Genomic DNA, 25,875 nt, shown 5'->3' on the forward strand with positions numbered 1-25,875 from the left:
CTACAGACATTCACAAGGATGAATCCTAATAATTCTGGCGATCTCCTAACATTTCCTCTAGCACCCCCAGAAGGTCAAAATTTTTACTTTTCCAGTGAAATATCTCAACTTGTTCTAGATGGATTGGCACAAATTTGCTACAGACATTAATAGTACTCAGACAATGTATCCTAAGCAATCCCATCCTAACTTTGTGATCCCCTGACTATTACTGTAGTGCCACCATTACCATAAGGCTGACATTTACATTTATTCATTTAGCTGACGCTTTTATCCAATGTGACTTAAAATTGCTATATATGTCAGAGGTCGCACGCCTCTGGAGCAACTTAGGGGTTAAGTGTCTTGCTCAGGGACACAATGGTGTCTGAGTGGATTCGAACCCAAAGGCATGTGTCTTATCCACTGCTCCATCACCACCCCATTTAAGGGTTTAAGTGAAATATATTAATTACTATTTGATGGATTGTCTTGAGATTCGGTAAAGACATCATCCAGTGCCATCATCAGATCAAGAATTCAAATTTCCCAGTCATTTTCTAATACTGTGCAATGGTTTATGACCAAATGCCTAGAGAAGCGGTACAAGTTAATCACTGTGTGTGTGCCACCTATTTCTAAGGGGGAGTATTTTATCCTACGAGATTCACTACATGTCCGAATAAGGTTATTTCTCACCCAGCCATACACATGTGAAGATTCAATTATATATTGGATCCTAAAGATGTTGCAATGCTTACTTGAGCTAACCAAAGTTACATTCTATGTCACTTACAGCTGCCTTCTACTCATTATACTAACCCTAATCCCATTCCACTAATTCTGTGTTAGTCAGTTTGGTCTAAGGTGAAGCACAAATGGACCAGAGACACAGAGGAGACTTGAGCTGTTCTAAAAGATGAACATGACTCAGGTTTGCAAATGACCCAATCGTGACCCACTGACACATTGTGTCATTCTACCTTTACTAATTCCTTTACAAAAAGAATACCTGTCAAACATTAACAAGTTAGCATTGTCATTGTGAGAATATTAGCATGCTGAAATGAGCATTAAGCTCAAAGTACCACTGTGCTGAGAAGTATAGTGTCACAAAGCCGCTAACATGGCTGTAGACTCTGAATCGTCTTGGTGAAATCCTTTTTGACAATGACACTATTTGAAAAAACATTTGCCAGCAGCATTATGTAATTTGTGCAGCTCTCACACTGGTCAGATACATTACAGTAGATGCTCTAGAGTTATCAAGGATGGTATTGATACTAAGAAGAAGTTATGGTCAACTGTAGTTCATCATTACCATTGTTAATTAGCTCATTGTTATGAAACTAAAGGACAGAGGCAGAGAGACAGGAAAAACGAGAAAAGACGCAGAGAGAGAAAGATAGGGGCAGTCCTGTGTTGTGCCTGTACAGCTGCATTTCATTTGGACTCTGAGTCAGTCAAAGAAAAAAAATCTCAACACTTATTCCCTTATTCCATGTACCTGCCATTAGACTTTCCTACATGCCCCGTCTCTCTCCTGGCTGGCAGTGGAAACTTCCATGGCAACACAAAGAAAGCCTGTACAGACCAGTGTGTGAAGACCTTTTGTGCAGAGTGTTAATACTATGTTATATACAGTAACTGGGTGGCGACCACAGGAATTCTTTCATTTGACCTCCTTCCATTTTGTGTATATGAAAGCTGAATATGGCCAAAATCCAAAAAGAAGTAGTCACAAGACAGGCCAGGCCTCTATATGTCACCTGGATGGAGTCTGAAGGATTTCAATGCTGCCAAATGCGGCATTTTCATCTCACATTTCCAGATGGAACACACATTTGTGGTCACACTACTGTGTGGCATTTGTCTACAAAATTACAATTACATCTAATTGTGGCTCAAGTTATAATTTCCATAATCAACGTCATACTGAATCAATTTGGTTAAAAAAAATTGCTTTAACAAACTAAAATACATAAAAACAAACATATACCACAGTGGATTACTAAGAATGAAATATTATTTTTTATTATTCCTGAGACAAATGAAATGGAATTAATTTGCCTCATAACTACAACTCACTTGAATAAAGATTTTCAATAAATGTGTAATTTAGTACTGCTAACTAACCGAGGGCGCCATTTTTTCGATTCGGTCGGTTGAATTCATCAGTCTGGCCAGCTCTTCACACAGTAAAGGTAATACAACTTTGTCATATGTTGGTCAGAAACATATGTAGTCACGTTAGGTGCATCATTTTGACTGTGTTGTGGTTTTTATCTGCCAGTAACATCGAGCAACATGAATTAGTCAATGTCAAGGTTAGCTAACGTTACCACACGTTAGCGTTAGCTTTGCTAAAGCCCTTCAATGCTTGGAGAGCTTTCCACAAGGTAAAGGTAATTAAATCTTGTCAAATGTCAGTCTGCATTATAGATATTCCTGTTAGAAGCATTATGTTCACTGAGCTGAGGTTTTTAAGGACTAAGTTAGCAAAAACGAGCAACATGAATAGTTAATTGTAATGCTAAGGTTAGCTAACGTTGCTACTTGCTAGCGTTAGCTATGCTAATGAGGGTGACTTTTATTTTAAGTGTATTAATAAATCTCATTACGTGTGCACAGTTAATAAATCTCACAATGTGTGCACAGTGTGTGCTTTTATAGTTTGAACATTCATACAACAGGTACAGTAACGTTAGTCACTGACTTTCAGAGGACTATTAAGAACAAAGGGGGGGTAACAGTTAGCTTAATGTAGTCTTGGTCTGCAGACTGCTGCACAATGAAATTCAACATGCAATGTCACACTTATCAGTAACGATAAGCATCATTCTAGAAATGTCATGTTAAAAGTTCAGACTTAACTTTCACATTCTTCACAACTTATTCTTCATAAGGTTAGTCCAGGCTAAAGGGTAACTGCAGTTTTTTTTATGACAGTGCACATGCTCTGTGCTTATTAATTAGAAAGCAGCACTTGATAAAGTCGGTAAAGTTCATGTTCTGTGTTTTATAAATTTAGCTTGGTGAAAGGTAAACTGCTCATAACATCAGCACTGATTTACAATACATAGATATCCCTCCAACGTCCTCAATATCTTTATTGATATTACTCTGATTAGAGCGATTCTTACTAACCTTATTCCTAACCATCCATCCATCCATCCATCATCAACCTTATCCTGCGTACAGGGTCGCTGGGGGGCTGGAGCCAATCCCAGGCGCAAGGCGGGGTACACCCTGGACAGGTCGCCAGTCTTATTCCTGACGTTAAATGTTTAATAATTCTTTACATTTTCTGTTGGAATTAAAGCTTGGATGTGCTGCCTGAGATTAAAATTGGCAAGAAAATTAATCTCAAATCAAGTTTATTGATTTAAAATGTTTTATTATGGTAAATATTGTGATGGATAGTGGATGAATGATTATTGATGATGAGTATTATTCAAATACCTATACTTATCATTTTAATTTTAAACTTACGCTGTGTCACAAACAGGATGCTTCACCAGCTAGTAGAAATAATATGTATATATCTTTTTCTGGATAGGTATTTGGTGACCTCCAGTTGAGATCTCTGCTTCGTACCTTAGGCCATGTAGTAAATGGTGAGTAATATACAAATGTTTTCATTTTATTTGATATCAGTGTTTCCCATACGTTCATTTATTTGTGGTGGCCCTCCACAATATCAACGCTGACGGCCACATATAGATTTTCGATTTTTTATTTTAAATCGTATTGGGTTGCAGAGCGCCATAGCGCATTTGCACAGCACATCCTCTTGCTCATCCCTCTCTCTCGCTCACCTGTCCCTCTCTTTCTGTCTCTCCCTCCCTCTCCCTCATGAACACAGCTGCACAAATCTCAACACAACGCTGTCAATGTCGGAGACTCAGCTTAAAAAAAAAACAAACAGTTATTAGCAAGCATGTAAAGAGCCTAGCTAATAAGGAGAGCTATGTTAATGTTAGAATGCAGCTGGACTTTCGAGGCTAGTACGCTGTATATAGCTGATAGTCAGCGTCAACTGCACTGTCATTCTGTGGGAAACACTGGAGATGTTTAAAGTGGATTGTCAAGACTTTTATAAGATCCTCGGTATTTTCTTGCTGCAATCTTAGGTAATCCTGCTGCCATGAAGGTTATAAGGTGCAGTGTTTGTTGTCACAGACCTCAAATTCTACTGAGTCTGCCTGTAGTTTTGTTTTGACATTTATGCAGCATTTTGGTTATGTTTGGTAATGAAGGTACTAAAGAAATGTTGTGTATATGATGAAATTTTTAAGGACTTTCAACTCCATGACTCAACTCTTCTTATTCCCCCCTGATTTAGGATGATGATATTGATGTTTGGCGGGAATGCATACTCAAGGGACTGTGTGTGTACCTCAATGAAGACCCGGAAATATGAGCGAGAGAATACACTGAGTATAATTATTAGGGTTCAGTACTTTTGAGATTGACATCACCTCTACAGTACCATTAATGTCACCATCGATCTCCTTACTTACTTTGTACATACTGTTGTTTTTGTAAGCAGTGTTTTCATCAATCTGATCACCTCAGTATTTTCAGAAAGCGAGCTAGCTTAGCTATTCAGCAAGCCTGTCGGCTACTAAAATGAAGAAAAGCAGTATGGCTTATGAGTGCTGTCTGCTGTATGGAGTTTTGCTCAGTCTCTGTGTAAGTTCTCACTCAAACTGATGCTGAGAAAAGGGCAAAATGGGCAGATGGGCAGATAACATTAGGAAGGAGACATTCACCATCACCAGTCGGTCCAGGTATTTTGGACACGTGAGAACAGCCGAGAACAGACACCTGCCGGGGGCTCATGCAGCCTGTTGTTACTCAACACTTCTGTGGTTTATCAGTGAAGTCTGTGGATTTGCACACTGAAGTCTGTGTTAGTGACAAGACACATATATCTGCTTTGTGCTTGTGTCCTATGAAATGCCTGTATCCTAACAACATTATTATAATTCATTTTAGTAGCAAGCTAGGCTAGCTGTCTGCCTAAACTAGCTCACTTTCTACACTTTAAAAAATTAACAGTAAACACTATTAAGTATGTGCAAAGCTAACAGTGAAAAGTGGCTAAATGAGTATAAAACAGCACTGTAAGGAGATCGGCAGTGAAGTTAACAGTACTGTAGTAGAGCTGACAGGAAATCAGCTGACGTGCAGTTCATGAAACAGTGGACGTCACACTGCATTGTGAAAGTAGTACGCTCTTGACTGTGGAGCGTGCGTGAGTCAATGAGTTGTCAGGAAAGAAATAAAAAAACTGATTAGCTTCAGTTCAAAATTGAGCCTTTGTTGACCAAAAGGCACTATGTGAGGCCATGGAGAGGGATGGGGACTCTTAATGGTAAATATTTTCTAACATCCATACTGATTTTCCATTATATCCTTCATACTTTAGCCAGTATGACGTGAAGTTGGCATTAAATTTAATTCAAAGTGAAATTATATGAATAATCTGAAATTCGGTTTGAATTACTTTTTGATGAATCATCCAGCCCTAAAAGCAATAGATAACAACTCTGTGTTTCTCTGCAAAATGTTAAAATGTGTCACCAAATATACCCAAGTAAAGTCTGAGAAATATTAGACTAACTGATAATGACAAAATTGTTAGTTGCTGACCTCTTGATATTCCATTTAATAGACACAGTATAATTCAAATTCATAAACATTCACTGACAGATCCCGTGTAGTTACATAAAATACATTGACCTTTTTATACAAAACATTAGAGTATTGCTTTGGTACTGGCTACATTTCCTAATGCCAAGCTGTTGACTAGGTATATTGTGCAACTGTATTTTTAGGGAAAATCTTAAATGGCTAAAAGTGGTTAAAAAAAATCCCAACAACACAGGACTTGAGTAACTGGAGACTCTTAATATATATTTTTTTTAAAAGTCCAAACAGGAGCAAAACATTTTTTTTATCAAACTTATTATAGAAATGGTGGTACCCTTTTGCTGCAAAGGTAAATAGAGGCTCAGGCCACAATTTGAAGAATCAGTTATCAGTTCACGCAGATACTTAATATGATGGTTTCTGTGCATAATAGGCTTAAGGTTTTATTTTCTTTCCTCTCATATGGCTTCTTTTGAAACTGTGCATTCTGCAGGCAGAAGACAGACCTGAACCAAGGAGCCATTTAGGAGACCATGGTGGGAATACGTGAGATGCCACTGATGTTACCAGAGGACATTGGGATTGTCCTGGAAGGCCAGGTGGTACTGCATGATCTGGACAACGTTGCCTTAGCTGCTGCCATGTTGTTTGGACTAATGTATGCCTTGAACCTCAACTACCCTCCTGAACTTAAGTACTCTTTCAAAGTGCTCCAGAAAGTTGTGATGGAGCTGGATGACAACACACTGTCAAAGAAAGCCCAGGGACTCAAAAACAAACTATAAGTGAGCCGTTGCCATTTTAGGCAACCTGGATACAACAGTACCCTTTCTTCTTGTAACATGGACCATTGCTGCTTTTTTATTGGACTGGACTTTCGACACTTATGCAACTCACTTGCGCTGATTTATTTATGTATTTGTTTACTGCAAGTGTAGTGTATTTGTTTCAGCAGATTATTTCTCTCAGGGTCATGTGAGGCATAATGTATCTCTTTCATTTTATGTCAGCTTTGTCAGATGTGGGAGAGATCCAAACAGCTTCCCCTATTTTAAAATGTAGAGGTGATTTTGTTTTTTTGCACATTCGTAACTGTAATATAGAAGTGGTGGGAAAGCAATTACTCCTTAATTCTATAACTCTTTAATTCCAGAACCCTTGCAGTTAAAGGAGCACAATAACTTTTCAAGCACTGCACTTACATTTACCAGAGTGTAATGATTTCATTACATTCATCTTCTTTGTTGTTAAGAGGTTGTAAATATAGTGGATGTATTTTGCACTTTTTTGCATAAATTTGCAAGACATTTCTGCATTAATCTGGCTGTAGTATAATTCCCTATTGATGCTGGTTTGATGTCATTCAGAAGGTTTTTAATGACCAACAGTGTTGCCTCAGGTTGTAGCAGAATGTTTACAATGCACTCTTGATAACTTGGCTACCAAGTGTCTGTAAGGAAAAAGGTGCTTTGTTTTAACGTGAGAATGGTTTGTATATGTATGCCTTTATTTGTGTGTACATTGCATAGAACCGATTGAAGTATTGTTAGTAACTCTATTTTTTGACAATACACTTTCAAAAGAAATGTTTTTGTGTATACCTTATCTGTTCTGAAAATGTTACAGGAGTAAAACTGTAGGTAAGATTAAAAAGAAATCAGCGTACAGAAATACTTTTAGCATGTAGAATTTATGCAGAATGTATATGAGACTAACTTTAGCAGGTTAGGTTGATTTAACAGAACAACATTGCATATACTTTACATAAAAATCTCATGTTGCTTTAATATGTGATAATTGAACACACTAAACATTAAAGGGAAACGTTAAATTAACACAAACAAATAATTACAGAATAATTTAATATATTTAACATTAACAAATAACTTTGAATGAATGTAATCAAATCATGTTGGTTTTACATGTAAGAATTCAGTATATTAAACTGAAATGAATCATTTTGACTAAAAATAAATATATGTGCAACCGATGTACATATTATTTTTAGTTCAACAGACTTTTTTTCATTGTGGGGACATTTAAGGGCTCAGTTTAGAGTTGTGACAAAACACTTGTAAAAAACAGATATGAGACGTGAAAAAGCAGAATATTGAAAGACTAGAAGATATTTTAATACTATTGGTCCCTGGAGCACAGGTTTTATCAGCTGGCAAATTTCAGTTAACTTTTAAAAGAGTGCAAGTTGCAACTTTTATTAATAATAATGGAAAGGTGAGGCTCAGTAGCAGTAATAACAATGAAGATTTGTGCAGTTCTATCACCAACGCTCATTCATTATAGAATATTATTAACAGTGAAGACACAAACAGTGGTCCACATCATCTCAAGCACACTTATCTTCCAAAACCATTGTCAGACTTAGGTTATGTAGCCTAATGTTACTGTATCAGCTTAAATGCACGAGCAAGCCTCCAGGAACTGCTACTTCTACTACTGTACAGAGACACACAGTATCCTGTATTCATTGATCCATCACACTAACATTAGTTAAGTTAACTAGTTGCAATTCAATATACCAACAATGCTGTTACAGTTCCGTTCATGATAACGTTAATAACATATCTGCTACTTTCACTCACCAAGTAACTTTACGATAGAACAATACGGTATATGGAAATCTTTGACTGTTCATATACGGCGTATACCTGCGTATCACGTAACGTTAGACTACTAAACTGAGGGTTTTTTAGGCACTGTTTAGCACGTTCCCCATCTTAGTTCTTAGTTTAGCGTGTTAGCATGCTAACATTCGTCAATTTGCACTAAAGACAAAGTACAGCTGAGGGTGAAAGTTATTAGGATTCATCCTTTTGTGACTATGAATGTTTTCATGGCAATCCATCTGATCGTTATTGACGTATTTCAGTCCAAGCAGCTAGGGTAGCTACAAATGAATAATGAAAAAAAAATTAATAAACATATTTATTCCATATTATTAACCCTTCTTTTCCCTTTAATGATGTGGTGATGCCTTTAGAAGTCCTGGGCCACCAGCTGGGAACTTGGTCATTGCTTAGCAGAAAATTTGTTTTTCACTCCAGAGTTTAGTGTAGTTACTTTCTGTCAGCAGATGTGTCCATGTTCTACACTTGACTTTAGGTAAATAAAGTGAATGAAAGTTAATGTATCTTGCCTAGTGCAGCTTGGGCTTGAAGAAGTGAGTAGTGGTGCTTCTGAGTTTATTCTTGAGACAACACTGAACCTTTGACTAAGCTAACAAACTGTGCTGGTGTTGTGGTATCCCCCTTATAACTACTCCAGTCGCCAACTGGAATGTTAACAAGTAAACACTATCCATAGAGGAAGTTGCCACTATGCCAAATTACTTTAAGACATTAGGGTCCTTGAATTGCTGAGCTAGCCTAGCATGCCTGGGTCATGTTTTTTCTGTCTCGCTGCTAACAGGTTTATGACACTTCAAAATGGGCCTCTAGAACATCTGGACCTTGTTACAGTGGAACCAAATCAAAGGACGCATGCAAACATTTGATACATAATCCCTTCATGCCAAGCATCATAAGAAGACAGGGCTATGTTTTTAACGTCGTCTTCAGTAGGCTATTTTGGGTGTTTTTAAAAGAAACCTTCTCTGTGGTACTCACTTCCTTTTCATGATGAGTAAGGTGATTAGTGATTCAAAGCCTGAGATCTGTATGTTGGCTTGTTTACAGAGCTTGAAATGTAACATAGACCACATAGATGCTGCATGTCTGAACAGGAAGAGAAGCCCTTATTACACACACACACACACACACATACACACACACACACTAAAGCTGACAGTCAGTGTCCTTTGAAGGCCTGGCCCCCAAAACCATATTGGGAAATATACAGTAAATATACAGCAGTACAATGTGAAAAGATCCTCTTCAGCGCACATCCCTCAGGTTTTATAATAATAATAATAATCCTTATTTGTAGAGCACTTTTCAAAAACAAGTTACAAAGTGCTTTAACAAGTGTTTTGTGCTATATAGGCCAACAAAAATCGACTTAGGGATTGTAACTGAATTATTAGAGGGGAAAGTACTTATCCTTTCTGCACAAGGAAAAGTAATTGATTTTTGAGGGGGAGAGTAGGGGAAGATCTTTTAACTTTCCCTCATCCAAGATTCATGCGTCTGTTGTGAGATTTATTTTGAAAGATTTTTTGAAAATACAATAGTTAAGCCACAAAAATATCTTTCATTTTGATATTTAATTCTGTGCTGTCTGGAAGAACTGTCTCCCAACAAGGCCAGCTATGCGACTCAGGCATCATATAAGAGGTTTGAGGAACAGTCACATATCTGATCTCATATATCTCAGACTGTGGCATTATCTTATCTAATTCTTATATAATGTATTTTTTGAAAGTAGAATCTCTGGCATTTTACTCAATCTGCGGCTGTATTAAACATTTATTTAGCAGCTCTTTATTCAAAAATAGAGTGGCTGGAATATTCACCATTTTGTTATGTCTGCCATAAAGGTATTTTTGGGAGTAGGGTCGTTTAACTATGTCAAGTGGATTGTTAAAACACTGGGGACGGTCTTGCTTTTTACAAATGAGGTATAAGATTCAACCCAACCCAATCATTTCCGTACAGTCCCTTAATACATATGCTTTGTTGGTTTGTTGAAAATTGCAGTTTTTACATGAAATGGAACAATGTGATATCAGCTTTCGGAAATTATATATATATTTTACTTGATATTTGTAAAAGTAGAAATGCTAAATCTCTTTAATGTGTTTACATACCACTCAAAAGCCACTGCAATCTTGTCTGTAACTACCTACCCTTTATGTCATCTAAAAACATTCAAAGATGACTTAAGTCATACTTAAGTACTCTGGCATACTTGACACAGGCAGGTTTCATGGAAATTGCGCAACAACAAGAGAGGAAATAATGAACAGCGGTGTATACTTTGACAGGACCGTGCAAAAGGAGAAAAAAAACATATCCTTCAGTGGAATAGAGCTCAGGGTAGAGGGAAAACTTTATGATGCATTTCTTGTTAACTGAGCAGGCTGCTGTTTTTTTCTCAGTGCTAAAAGGCACAAACAGTGCCTAATTGGTAGAGAAAACAGTTAGATGGCCTATTAAAACCGGGATTCAGATCCAATGAAGCAGTGGACATGGAGTTGATTAGATCGGGTTTTGTCATTCCATCTGTGCTTGGTTAGAGGAAGACAGACTATGACAAATGGGTCATATATCGTAATCTCAAAAGACAGACTTTTAAGCACGCAAGTGTGCCTCATAAACAAAGCTGGGCCACTGTATTGGGGATACTATTGGGGCAAGATTGGTTATCAAAAAAGCTTTTGTGTTCCAGTAAGCAGCAGTTTCCATTGAAGACTGAAATCCAGGCTCACTCTGTGTCTCCGTCTAACTGTGGTGAGATTTAGAGATAAATAGTTGGAGTCGGAACTGCTGCCACAAATTTCAAAGCAGGACATACAAATTATTGACTTGTGTTATGGAATACAACAAGCGGTGGAGGTCCACCATAGGCTGGCAAGCAGAGGTGGTGTTGGCAGGCAGGATTTAATGTAATTGAGAGTTAATATTCCCAGGGAAAGCTGTAAAATGCTCAAATAGCACCTGCATCTACACTATTAAAAAGGAATGTCTTGCCAGCACATGCAAGTGTACAGTACACTTAGGTGTACACACACACCCACCCACACACACACACACAAACTAACTTCACTAACTTATATTTCAATTCTCTCATCACTTGTCATTAAAAATAAAGATAATGCAAGTCTGTGGTTATAATGACTGATAACCTTTTATTCTATATACCTGTGCTATAAAACTGGGACTGAACCAACCATGCTTTAAAGATCCAATTAATCAGTCTTGTGTTGAGAAGAGACTATTCTACATAAATATTCCATGATATTACTAAACTTGGTCTAGGATGCTCAGTCAAGCCTGATAATTTATTATTACACAAGTGAAAACAAACCAACATTGTAAAATCATTAGTCTCTTTCTCTTTAGGGACCAAGAAGTGAGTCAAGGTTTTAAAAAAGTTACACATTACATTCCAAGCAGTTCTTAATCTTATGCACTTTTTGTGCATTGCAAAGTTTTCATCCCATGTGCATCTGCAACAAAATATTTCCAACTAAAATCTGGGACACTGACAATAAGAAAAAGCATGCCTTCAAAACCGGCGTTTTGATTACCGTCATTGACATCCATGAATTTAGAAAAACATGAAAGCCATAACCTAATTTTATTGGCCTGAGTGGAGAAATAGAGACCCCCTGGCTCCTCCTGCTCATGTTTTAGTGTTGGCATGTTGGAATTAGGTCATTTCAAGTAAACCAGGCGCATGTGAACCTCAGAGGGAGGGAGAAGAGGGGGTTGATCATTCATCCTCACTTTCACCATGTCAGGCACAGCCCATATGCATCTATTGTCTAATCTTTGACTTATGACAATAAGAATGTGCAATACATGTTCTTCTGCCCTCATTATGCGAGTAGTTCCACAGCCATGCAGCGAGCTAAACACCAAAAAAGGTTGAAGCCATCAGTTGGCGTTTGAAGTTTGCACTGGGAGAAATTGTGAAACTGTGAAAACAGCAATGGTCAACAAATTCAGTGAGAGTGGTTACAAATCAGAAAACAATGAGATGCCATAAACAAGAGTTAGACTAAAGGCACTGTAAAATTAATTAGTATAATAACGAGCAAACTGGATTCACAAAAGTATACACTAGCTAACTGTTAAATTAGTTACTGTATGTTTTGCCCCATGACAGGAATAAACAACATACAGATTCACCAGTGAAATCAGTGAATTAAGTCCCTGTAGAAGTACGACAAACATACACATAGAGTTCACAAGATAAGTAAAAAATAATACATACATAACACCAACATTTAGCCCAACCCCGCCGCCTATATATAAAAAAGTACCTACAGATAATGCTTTAACAAGGGCATTTAGGCAGTAGATAAAAGATTCCTGTCTGTATTTACTTGGTCACAGATATGACAAAAAGATAGGCTTACTTGTACAAAAAACCTGTTAGCTTAATGAAACTGTGGCAGTAGTTGTTCCAACATAATGTTAGAATGAATGAATGTTGTTATTCTGGCGGCAGAATACATTTGGGATATGAGCATATGAATTATAAAATGTCCCCAAATGATTTATTCTCTCAGATCCAGTCCTGCAACAGTGAATCAGGTTTGGCTCAGGAACCCAATCTCAATCCTTCAAAGCACCAATCCAATTTAAGACTGTGTTCCAAAGAAACAGTGAATGATAAATTCTACCAACACATGAAACATGGTTATTGTAAAAGAACCTACATGGGACAAGCACTGGCCACTTCAATGACAAAAACCACATTAGATATAGAACAGTTTCTGTCACTGGTTTAAGTCATTTACAGGGTTAGAAAAAGTGCACAAGGGGGACTAGTAAAGCGAGAACTTACGGGATCTTGTATTTTTCATGTAGCAATGTACTCATTATTTCTTAAGGACTCGTTTCTGTCTAACTCATTTTCCTTTTAACAGGGAAAACAGTACTCTGTGAAATGTGGGTTATATAAGTGTGATCAATATCAAACAAATCTATAATTGTAACCATGTTAGTCTAGAGAAAGGCCATTTTATTTAAGATGGCTCCCACAGCGAAGCCTCACAAAGGGAACTATCTGTGCCTTGGAAGACATCTAAAAATCAGACGCAGTGAGATCAATCAAAAAGCCTGACTTTCCCTAATGTCTATCTCACCACAACAACATGAACACAAATTAACAGAGACATATTTTGTCATGCGGGTTAAGAATATTTCATTACACACTCATCTGAGCCCAAAACCACTGCTCGGGTGCCAAGTTGAACACTGGAGTTAACTCCACAGACCATCTGTGCAGTTGGGTTTTTGTGTGGTCACGCCTGCTGGGTGGCCCGAGGTGGAGGCACTTAGGATACTGAATCAGCAACAGTCACCAACCAGCCTGATCTGTGCTGTACTTCATCCAATCAGGACACCAGTTTCAAGCTTAATCACCCAGCTGAGCCGATAAAACTACATAGTGTGGACTGAGCCAGCCATTCGGCCAAGTCTGGCGTAACTTTTGGGGTGTCTGACTGCAGGCTCAGGCCAGTGTTCTCTTTGGAAACTAATAGAAGAGTTATGTAATTTAAACCAACTTTTTATCCATAGATGATATATTCCAATTGTCCAAGTACAGAAAATGGCATATTTTCTCACTTATTGCTGGTGCTTTTGAGTCATGCAGACAACTGCTGATGTTTTGAGATATCACCTGAGATTTCGTTTTGCTACCTAGTACAATGGATATGAAAAACATTTGTGCTCTCAAGTCATTGAATAATTAGCCTGGTTCAAGACCCCTAAATTGCAGCCCACATCTTTGATTTTCACATATAAACAGTTCAATAAATTTGTATATTGTGCTCATTGACGGCTGTTAAACAACTAAGGACAACAGAATCTTAAGAATGAGGACATCATCTTCCTCTGTCCGTGCCAGAAAAATGGCCAAAAAAATGGCAGCAAGCTGGGATGTGGATGACACTGTATACAGCACATGTTGTTGTGAATCATTGCATAGAAATAAGATCTCTCTCTCGCTCTCTCTATTTTTATATTTTATTGTCAATTTTCCATCTATGCTTCTTGACTTCCAGCACTTGCTTTATCTTTCTTTAAATTTTCTACTTACTACATTTATTGTTATGCACAAATTCCTTGAACGTGAAAGCCTACTTGGCAGTAAACCTAATTCTGAGCTACATGACAAATGTTAACCCAACTGCTCCTAGCTGTCACTAACCACTTTAATGCTTTAAGCTGCACAAATAAAATTTCAATCACTTGTATTCGATTGGAGTATTGTCAGAAATGGCCAGAAATTGTCACAATTTGGCCAAAAAACATCCAAACTATTTCCACAACCAGAGACTTCAAGAGATAAGTGAGAAAATCTGTTTTTGTGTAATGTGAAGCTAATCCTGCTAATACAGATGTTGCTCTAAGTATGCTCAGGCAGATCAAGTAGTTCTGATATTTTCCTTTGCAGCAGCCATACAGATGTGAATACACAAGCACATGCCTGATTTGAAACGTTCATCTGAAACACTTGAGAGCTGAGTCAACGGAAAAAAACTCTACACGGCTTCCTTCTTTGTGCAACACGCAGACATTTTTCAATATCTCCAAAAATACAAGTACTAAAGCATAAACAAGGAAAACACTGAGTGGAGTGCTGGTTTGGGGCCAACATAATCACAGCCAGAGCAACAAACCCAGCACAGCCAGGTCTGAGAGTTGGATAGTGAGCAGCACTCACTGCAGAACAAAGACAAATACTCATTTTTCATTCTAGCTTTCTGCTGTTTTTCAAAGACGGGAAGCAGAGAGGTTGATGTTGGCTCTCTCTGGAGCCAAGAAGACTTCCATTAAGTGTAACACTGATGCTGAGCCATATGTAGAACTTCTTCACCCAGCTTATCTGACACTGTTGACAGAAAATGGAGTCAGACACTTCCAATACTTGTGTGTGTTTTTCTTGTGACTGAGCCAAAACCTGCTGTGAAAGGAGAGCTTAGCAACCATCCATTATGTGAAAGACGACACTCTGTGAGATGACAGTTGGTTGCAGGCGTGTCGTTACCATTGTCCAACATATCCCTAAGGGACACCTAGCATTGAGTGGTGTAAAGAAGTTTGATGAGGTGGTTAGGCCGATTTCGGTCAAAACAACTACGGCTATATATAAAACCACTTACTGAAAGAAGCTCCACTGCAGCTCCAAAACTATCATGCTTTATGTTTTAAATCCTTTTTCATTGACATATTGGTAATAGAAATTCGTTCTTTAATGTCTGCATAGCAATGCCTACATTGTATGTGTCTAATATGTGCCTGTTACAGATAAAATGGAAATCAAGGCAGCTGGAACACATTTTGATCTCCAAGCTTGACAACAAATGGAGCCACGCAGTACTTCAGGCAGAGACTGACGTCGCTTTACAGTCCCTTTAAATTAAATACACTTTAAATATTTTTCTTAATACTTGTTCATGTTAATTCAAATGTTGCTTCAGGATCTGCCAGGGGGTGTACAGGGACAGAAAGTGAGGTATGTGTAAGATATGGTCATGGCAGAGTCAGTGTGGTTTAGGTTAGGTAACTAAAATTCCGAAAAGAAATGACCAAGAAATCCAACAGCAATTGATAGTTTTCACGTGACGTCACATCCCAAGGAAACGCTCCCTTGGAGGGCAAAAAAGACGTTATTTTCCACTGCCCGCCAACCATGAAGTAAGTGATCCACTGTTACTTTGACTTTGTTACTTTTGCGTTGCCAAAATGCTGGATGGTTGTTGTGCTTTATGATGCACTAATTGAGGAGGAGACAAGCCTGTGCTGTGTTAGGTGAGGGATTCCTCACAAGGTAAACGCAAACATTACAGCAGTCGAGTGGCGGCTTTTAACGGTAGAAATACAACAGCGGATGCTGTAACGTTATATGGATCGGATATGCCCAACACTTGTAGTTTGTGTTCATATCTTTCTTTTTCTTAAGTTGTAAGGTGATCCAAATAAAACTTTTGCGGCGTCTCTACGGGGGAGTTGCCGTGTGAGCCGCTATGTTGGTCCTTTAGGTCACCGCGCATGTCACGTGACTGTAAATCATGAAGCTGGAGAGGTGCCAGTTCTCCTCTAAGATACTGACACATACAGTACAGGCAGGTGTCCTTTAGCAAGGCAAACTGCCCCATGACTAACAATCTAACATCTAAACTCTCTGACTAACAGCATGTGTAGGGGTCTGTGTGTGTGTGTGTGTGTGTGTGTGCGTGTGTGTATATGTGTGTGTGTGTGTTTCAGGCCTATGTGTCTGTTTTCTTCTACACCCACATACAGAATTAAACACATGATGCAATTTATTGTGAATCGAGGCAGTTTACTACTACTCAAAGACTCAGAAGTTGTAAGACACTGCGGTGAAGTCTAAGATGAAGTCTAGAAAGGTTTCAACTTTATGTCTTCTGACCAGTGGGACCAACAACTTGATGACAGCTAGCTCTGCTCGTTTTGTATTCCCTTGTGAAGCTGAAGCACATACTTATCATCTACTCCACTTCAAGCGATAGTAAGTGATGTAATCTTTCTGTTAAATACAGCAAATATTTGTTCACTGTTTGCTAGCTCTCCGTTTTGTGTGTGCTCTGAAAAAAAAATCCAGTTTTCCTACACAGCCCTGGCTCTGTAAGTGGTGTGGACATTGCCACACAACATTTTTCCAGCCAATCAGCAACAGGTAGCGTTAGTGCTCATGCACAGGAGTGATGGGGAGAGGGCAGTGAGAGAGAGGGTTCTATACATTTGAACATACTGGACTCTATGTACTGTGAAGGAGAGATGGCCGAGAAACAGCTAAAGAGGAAAAGGTCTGAGGAGTATAAACAGAGAAAACAGTTATATGAACTGCCAAGAGTAAAGACATTTCAACGCGAGAGAAACCTCAGAGATTTGAAATTTAGGGGACCGAGCTCCTGAGGGAGCTTGACAGGAGGGGTGTATTTGTTTGGCAGCTGAGTTCAAATATCAAAAATCCTTCTGCAGAATCACTTACTCTCCTTTTAACAACATTAAAGTACTAGAAACAAAATGGAGAAAAGCAGATTGTCAAGGTCAACAACATCCCAATTCTTCACGACATAACGTTAACGAGCGACCAGGACCTGAATATGAAAAACAATGCGTGGAGACACATATACTCCTGTCTCATTACATAAAAGGCACATTACTTCCAGCACTGGTGTCCAACATTGGCAGCAGACATAAATTATGCCTGACAGAATTGCCCAGAATTAATGTCATTTGTAGGGATACTGGACAAAATAAATGTTGGTCTGCTCTTTGACCACTAAGGATGTAATAGAAGACAAAAAACTAAACTTTGAAATACAAATAAGTGCCACTGCTTTATCAGCAGTGTGAAACAAAGGACTGTTCTTGAGTGTAGGGGTTTGTTCGACCGACCTGCAGCTGCCCTATGGCTGCGCCCCCCACTAATGCTCTCAGCAGAAATCCTCATAGCATGCTTAACGCCAGGATCCACTGACTGGTTTAGATCTGTCCATAGCCCTGTGTCAAAGTCCACTGGACACACAGAAGCATTTCAGCAGCGGAGCGTGTAGCCTGCCCCACGTTACTGACTTATTAATTTGTCCTTTCTGTGCCTCTACAACTTCAGGCTGCATTTCCCACACGGAGCATTTCAGAATCAGAGCATTTTGCCTGCCTGATTTCGCTGACGTGTTTAGATTTTGTTGATTTGATAATCAGTGCTTGCTTTTTGTGTTTCTACTATGATTAAGTAGATTTCTGTTTGTGTTTGTTTTAACCGTGTTTATTGTTGTTTACGATCAGGAGTCTGCACAGGGTGCTTTACACACAGAGTCTGCACAGGGTGTTTTATTTTGAAAATTGACCGGATTCCCAATGCCGTTCCATGTCTGACTTCCTGCCTGGTTAGATCTGCTCTGTGCTGCTTGATGCAGCTTGCATCAAAAATATACCTGCTATCTATTCTCTGCGGAGTGGAGAGCTGCTTCTGGGACGCGCTGTGGCCACGTCTGGTGGACTCAAAAGCATTGACTATAATGGCCGCGATGAGCTTTGACAACCGCACCGCAGCCAGAGTCAGTGGGTTTTAGCGGTAATGCTGGCCCCTGCCGGGATGCAGTCATTTGTGCCTGACCTATGATGCATTCCTGCCTGCCGGTCATTGGCCAATCCAGGACTGACCCCCCATCCTTTTGACCAGTTGCAGATCGTTTGTCAAGACTTTGCAGGTCTGGGATAAGATCAGCAACAAGTCAAACCACTAGTGCCCTGTGTTGTTTTATCTGTCTCTCCTTTTGTTACCCTTTTGTTAACTTCTACTTCTTTGTAAAGTTTTATTGTCTCCTCCTCGTCCTACTCACTACGCTCTTTATTGAAAACATGAGCGAGTAATCTTTCATTAGGATGACAGAACATGAACCCTGGGAGGTGGGGGGTAAGCAACAGGCAGGCATTCTGAAAACATTCTTTTCTAGTAATAAAGTCCCCGTAAATTAAAACCACTTGCTGTTTTGCTTCCAAAAATAAGTTGGCCAAGGAATGCAACTCCTCAGCTCAAAATAAAACTGTTGACAAATGTTACCCCCCTTGAATTAAAAAATAAACTGGTGAGGAATGAAGAAATAATACAAGCAATTGTAAAATATAGAAATAAATAATATTTTTGTGTGAAATCATCTCCACTTGAGGTTGTTTTTGTCGCTTTTTCCATCCCCCTCCTCCCCCTTTCTCCTTGGCACATTGCTGAAACAGCACAGCAAAAGCATAGACCCTGAAGGCTCACAATGTCGAATCCCTCTCCACCTCTCTTTCTGAGTACATAGGTTTGCACTGAATAAACTTCCAGTATGGACACAGGAAGTGGCTCAGCAACTTCTCAGGTTTGGACATACTCTCGGTGGGATAATAGACCTCTTGTGGAAAGCAGATGTCAAAATGAGTCAAAGACCTCATTTCTCTCCGCACTGAGGACATTGGAGAAGCAGGACAACGTATTTCTCTTCCAGTACACAAGTATGTGTGTTAGCTACAGACAGAAGACAAATGAAATGAAATACTTAAACATTTTGGAAAATACTCTCACTCTATTTCTTGCTGAGAGTGAGATGATAAAATCTATACCACTCTCATGTCTGTGTGTAGAATTTGGAGCCATGAGGTGATTAGCTTACCTTAATATTAAAAGAGGAGAGGGAAACAGCAAGCCTGGTTCTGTCCAAAGTTCAAGAATACATCTACCAGCACCTCTAAAGCTCACTAATTGCCACATTTTATCTTGTGTCTTTGATATATACACAAACAGAAATGTAAAAACAACAATATGTAGTTTAGGGGGAGAAAAATGCTGTAGCTACTTTAGGCAAACAACAGCCATAGTTGTGAGTTCCTAGAGTCTTGTCACTGCGTGGATATGCAAGCTGTCTTCTTCCAATCTTTATGCTAAGCTAGGCTAATTGCTTCCTGTCTCTACCTTGCACTGAGCAGCGTCAATCTTGTCTAACTCTAAAGCGAATAAGAGTATTTCCCAAAATGTCAAACTATTGCTTTAAAAGAAACCCTGAACAAATGTGCGGAGAAACAACAAATGCAAATGCTTCCGTACAGGGCACAAGGGGTCACTAAATCGTTTGACGAGTACGAAAATGATGTGAATCATATGCTATCTATCACAGTCACCAGATCTCAACCCAACTGTACTGAACTGTATTTTTTGATGAATTATTTTTCATCCCTGCAGTAGTGGTCAGAGACATGTATAAACTATGCCAAGTAGCTTTAAAGATGCTGTTGTAGCTCAAAATGGCCCAAAATCTAACTAAGATGTTGATTTTTCATTTAATTTGTTGCCTATCTGCATCACCAGTTATACTGCCTTGTTGATGTGTTATTTGAGAATCTTATATAGATGTTTTGACAAGCCTACATGTGAGTATTTGATACTCAAAAGTTACATTACTGGTGGAGTGTTCCTTTAACCCTTGCTCCTGCACATCTGCTTAGTAGCCACAGTGAGTAAAAAGTACAGATTTTATGAATAAATAATGTCTGAATCATACATTTTTCTTTAAAAACACATATTCAGGGGTTAGGCAGTAAGACTTGTGCCCATGTGTAAATTGATTGCGTTGACACACAACGTGGACCCCTACTGCACCCACACATCCTGACATATGACTGCTGAGTGCCTGGATGACACACATACTCTAAAACACCTCTTAAACCAGAGGGACCACTGTGACCATTTCAACCCAAAGTGTTGAAACGTGATCTGTGTTCTGGGACAGAAGGAGGAGAAAGTTATCGGGAGACACTAATACATCACACTAAAGTTAAAGAGAGAAAGAAATATAGCTGCAAGCCGCAAATGGTAGGAACAGTGGGACACACTAAATTTAAGTGTAGATTTGGTGGTACAGCAACACAGCTGTACAGCTACAGAAAGAAAAAGAAAAAAGTATTTGATTGATAAATGACATGTGAATGATAATGACTAAGTAAAAATAAGAAAACATAAATGGCAATACTATAAAGCACGTTGTATTGTTTCCTTTTGCCACATATGATAAATTCTAGATTTACAGCACCAATATAAATATGATTGGTCATGCCATTGATGCTACAGATCAAAAACTGAGAAATAACAATAAAAAATGATAACTTAAAACATAGGCCTCCAGCTGGTCCAGCAGTCAAGTATCAAATTATCCATATTAAATAGAAAGTTATCTTTTCTTTTCAGACCAAGTTTCAGGCAAAAACCTTCAACTAATTTCCAAAAGTAAGTTTTGCATATTTTTCTAAAGTCTCTCTTGGAGGAAATGATTGTGGCTTGTGTCACGAGGTCTGCATGAACACAAGGAATGTGTTAATGTAACATTTTGAAAGTGCTGCACACAGCTGGGGAGTTACCAACATCTGGCCAGTGGGTATAATTCTTATTGCTTGATGAGTGTGTGAGATTATGAACCTGTCTGGAAAATTTTTTTTTCTGAGAAACAAATACTTTTACAGAAATCAGCAGACCCATTTTGAGACCGATTGTCTTGGTTTTAGACCAAGTTATTGTGTTCAGTTTTTTGCTGAGTAAAAAAGTACACTGAGATGCTGATAAGGTTGCAAAGTGAGTCGACTGGTCAGGAACACCCAGGATGCTGTGGTTTCCCTTTCCACTGTACCCCACTGCTGTTATAACAGAGGAATACAAATGAAAGCAGCAGCCAAAAATAAGTTTGTTTCTGGGAAATAAGGTGTGGCCTCGGTTTATCCTTGTGGATTATTGTAGGTGGGTTACAGCCAAGAAAAATACTGTTTTTAAAGAATATATTCTTTATGCAATAATTTGGAGAATTGACATCAATGATGTTTCACCACCAGTGAGGGTGGTCCGTTAAGTGCTGGAAGATGAGAAGTCACTTGATACTTACCAAACCTCTTATATCCAAAGGACTGCACCTCGTCCTCATCAGCAAATTCGTCTGGAGGGAGAAGACAAAAACAAATAAATTAACTGTGAAGTAAAGGTATAATGATCTGCAAAACAATTCATAATGCATTTTAACAGTAAAAACAGAGACTGAGGCAGAACTTAATTTTATTGGGAAAGGGTCAAAGTATCTAAATATAGAGGTTGTATTTTTTTTTTTAAAGATCTATTTTTCAGTGCTTATAAGGTCAGAGTGATACAGAACATGTTCCATCCCTGTGTTACAGTCCACTGAAGCCATTCTTTGTGCAGTCATATTGAACAAAAAAATACACCCTGTCTCGCTCAGATTAGCTCAGCTCTTTTAAGTAAACTTTCTTTTTCTTTCACTTGGTGGAATTACTCCCATCTCCCATGGCCTGACAGGACCCAAATGTTGCCTCCTTTCAAGCAGCTCTTATGCCTGTGGGAAAGTACTTTGCCAACTTCAAAGGTTTTTGTCTGTGTCATCATCCATGGCCAATGAAAATAAAGAAACACCACATGTACCAAAGATCTTCAGAAAAAAGTATATCTTCATCTATAATGCCAAAAGCAGCGAGGTGTGGCGAGAAGAGAGCAATGGCTGCCCATCAGAGAAGTTTAGAGTAGGTCCTTATAGTGAAAACAGACAAATGAGGAGAGCTGATGGGACATTGTATTCTTCATAGAGTGTTCATCTTCCTGAGGTTAATATGTATAGTAATCTGGGAATGCTAAGAAAGGTCTGTTTCTGGGTCTTAAAACTGTAAGAAATCACATTGACTTCTGAGCAGACATCTCATGGCGGAGAGCAGCATGAGTTAAGAGGTGACAAGAACAATCTAAATAGTTGTAAAAAATTTGAAACCACATCTTACTTGAGGAATGTAGCTTTCCCAATACCCTGTTTCCTGTTTGTGTTTCCAAGCTACATGATTGCTTCCCATTACAATGGTAATGTTACCGTAAGTATGTTTGGCTGTTCAAGAGCCATTCAGGGGAAATGGAGTTCATCACATTTTACCCAAAGGGTTGAAAACTGAGCGAATTTGCAGATAGATAGATGTGAGTCAAACTCAGTGTACTTTGGATTTGGGAATAAATATTTTGCTGTATGGGGCCATGATACTTAAGACGGATTGCTCAACATCACAGGACTAGAGCCCAGTGAGCACTGATTTGGTGATTTTGCAGTCAAAAAGATATCTATGCATCTTGGCTAAATCTGAGCTAAATTTGGGTGAAAAGTGAGAGGTTTTAGACGCCAAAATTACACATTATTCCTGGTCAGACAGCATTTTAATGTATATATCAAGATATAGTTAGCATCTGCTTCATATTAACATGTTCTCACTGAAATGATGAAACAATTGTTATATTTGGTAACTAGACTAAAAACTGTTATTTTTCTGAGCAAATTCAGCTCAGCCTTAATCTAGACATCTTCTGGCTTGCAAATCACCTAATATGTGATCACAGGGACTGATGACATACTGCAATATGTCCTGACTATTGACTATTGACCACTGACTATTATGCTTTCATACACCCTGTAACATGTCAGTATTTGTCATTGCAGTGACTTTTTCTCCATAATCAAAATCAAACAAGCTTGACACCAGAAGGCCACTGGTGCATGGAAATAAACTGCATGCAGGCAGAAGAAGTCCATTGTCCATACACTAAGTTTTGGCAGTTTGACAGAGATGTTTTTTTATAATAAGATCCTCTTCATGGTTCTTCCATGGCCTTTTTCAGTGGATGAGCAAATTATGTCTGCTGGTGAATGCCTAGAGAGACAGAAAAATCAAGAAAAGGACTTTGTGCTTAGATTTTTTATTTTTTGTGCCAAAGTGCTATTTCCAGGGTCAAGAATAAACCATCAAGCTCCAGAAGTGTTCTGTCCATCCTTAGCAATCAAACAAACAAATAACAAAGAAATCATGACTTTCCAGCTGTGGTAAAAAACAAAATTAGGACAAATGATAGACCTGCATGCTGGTCGTACAGTGGGCCTACACTTACCTACCTACACATATATAAACCCAAGGTGTCTATAGTGCTGCCAAATACAAAAAAAAAGAACTACAAAAAGCAAAACACTAAACAAAAATCTGGAATAAATCAAATACACAAAACAAGTGATAGCTCCAGCTCCAGTCCTTTAACAACAAAAACATAATGGTGTTCTTGGTAAGTCCCATTGCCTCTCAGTGCACTTACAGTAGTAACAGGAAGCGGCCAACATGCCAGTCACTCACATCACGGGTTTACTGTGAGTTGTTATCAATGCCCACAATGCGGAGCTTTGTGTTATTCTAAGATTGACCACACGGCAGCGGGAGTCAAGTAGTGTTTGGATAAGGCGATAAGGGGCCAGTCTCCTGCCTTCGTCAGTGGGTTTGGATGACATTTAGCAGCGTCCAAAACATCGGGTCACCACGAGTTTCCCATCTAGGCAAACTCAAAATAAACCTTTATTTAAAATCCTGAGTTGTTGACCACGATGACTCATGTAAGCCAGTATTCGGTCTGTAAAATTCGCAGTAATGTGTTGAAAGCATAAAGGCAGCAAGTCACTGGGTTAAGTGCCCGGGTGAGCGCAAGTGCGCGCGCGCGCGCGAAGTCATATAGGGTACCACAGTAAAGCAGTTGGAAGAACGGGAGTTAAGTCTGACTCAGTATTTCCTTCAGTGAGTTCTTTAAGCCAATACAAACCTTTGATCCAACACATGCACGTTTTAAAAGCGCAACATAAAAATGAAAAGAAAGCAGTTTAATAATAATTATAATAACAGCATATTTTATAGGCTAAGGCTACTTACACAACATGACTAAAAATGCTGTCTCTTGGTGAAGCTATAATCGTATTTTTTGGCTCTGTTGTGAATAGTTCTGTTAGTGTAGGTTAGCGTTTGATGTGCAGCAGCAGCCAGATGCAAACAATCCCAGACAGAGTCCCTTAATTAAAGCCAGATGTCAGACGCAAGTTGTAGCCCACGCATTCCTCAGGTCTCAGACTGGGAGAAAGAGGCAGAAAAGTGACAAAGGAAGCGCGAGAGGAATATTGCACGTGCAGAAAAATAGATCAAATGATTGTCAGTGATACTGCTGTGCGCTTCAGCTCATTTCCGATTTTTTTCTGTCTTATATATGCCTCTAATAAAAGAGCCTACCTTTCATTGTGGTTTTCAGGACTCTACCGTTGTGAAGCTGTTGTTTGAAGTCACATCCACAGCATCGCAATGGCATTTGCCCAAAAGCTCCCTTTGAGCGCACGGCACCTTGGATCTGTGTAGTATCCCAATATCCACTGTTTTCTAGAGTAGTAGAAATTACAACTCAAAGCTCCATGCGTGACTCTTCACCGTGCGGACGATCTCCTACAGCGCAGGTAACTTCAGATGCGCCTCAGATGCTGCAACAAAAAAAGTAAAGCACTTTGTTGCAAGTAGGAGTTACAAGAGCAAGAGAACAGCACGATCTTCTTATTTATCTGGTAGTTTGGAAAGATGCCGAAGTGAGGTTGTATCCTAGTCCAGCTCAGCACTCTTGTGGTAACCGCAGCAGTAACGGGAGAAACTCAAAAAGTGAAGGAATCCAAACGTGAGAGGAAGTAGTGCGCCCGTAAGGCTGCTTGGAGGAACCACGTGTTCCCACATCTGTACGCACCGTCTGCACCTCTGGTTGCTGTGTGTGCGTGTCTGTATTTTTGAGATTGTGCACAATTACGCTGAATAAGAACCAGTAGTGTCGGATAACACACTGTTTATACGTCTATAGTAGCACTACATGGCAAATCAGCGACCAACACCATGCTACTTGGTGCAACATGTGGGGTTGTGGATGTCAAAATAAAAGCAGTTGACCTGTATGTTGTATTTGGTCACATTCCCATTAAAAGGACATACTGCAGGACTTTCGTCCACTAAAATCGCAGCCACTGTGTTATCAATATAGGATTCATTGTGATTGCCTCAATTTGAATGTTGAATAGAGGGAAAAGAAGCTGTGTCAGTCTACAGCCACACCTAAAGCTAGGCTATATGTTGTTCCTTCCTTTGTAAATTACATTTTTAATTAAAAAAATGTCTGGCTGGACCTTATGAGTTTGAAAAGTTGAAAAAGTAAATTAAATATAAATTAATG

The 25,875-nt window shown here is 39.0% G+C and overlaps 1 protein-coding gene and 1 long non-coding RNA gene across 2 annotated transcripts in view; one reads left to right on the forward strand and one right to left on the reverse strand.

Moving 5' to 3' along the window:
- The window catches only part of colec12 (collectin sub-family member 12), a 42,894-nt gene extending 17,642 nt beyond the window's left edge, over window positions 1-25,252 (reverse strand). The window contains exons 1-2 of the mRNA XM_046051145.1: window positions 24,903-25,252; window positions 21,707-21,757 (exon numbers count right to left, since the gene is read on the reverse strand). Of these exons, the coding sequence (XP_045907101.1) occupies window positions 21,707-21,757; window positions 24,903-24,978 (127 nt within the window). The 5' untranslated portion in view covers window positions 24,979-25,252. The remainder of the gene's footprint in view (window positions 1-21,706; window positions 21,758-24,902) is intronic.
- On the forward strand, window positions 2,030-7,308 carry LOC123971988. The gene is made up of 3 exons (XR_006825341.1): window positions 2,030-2,183; window positions 3,539-3,596; window positions 6,131-7,308. It is a non-coding gene; the product is annotated as an uncharacterized LOC123971988 (long non-coding RNA).
- Window positions 25,253-25,875: the final 623 nt, after the last annotated feature.

The sequence above is a fragment of the Micropterus dolomieu genome, linkage group LG06 (assembly GCF_021292245.1).
Source record: "Micropterus dolomieu isolate WLL.071019.BEF.003 ecotype Adirondacks linkage group LG06, ASM2129224v1, whole genome shotgun sequence".
Taxonomy (NCBI): Eukaryota; Metazoa; Chordata; class Actinopteri; order Centrarchiformes; family Centrarchidae; genus Micropterus; species Micropterus dolomieu.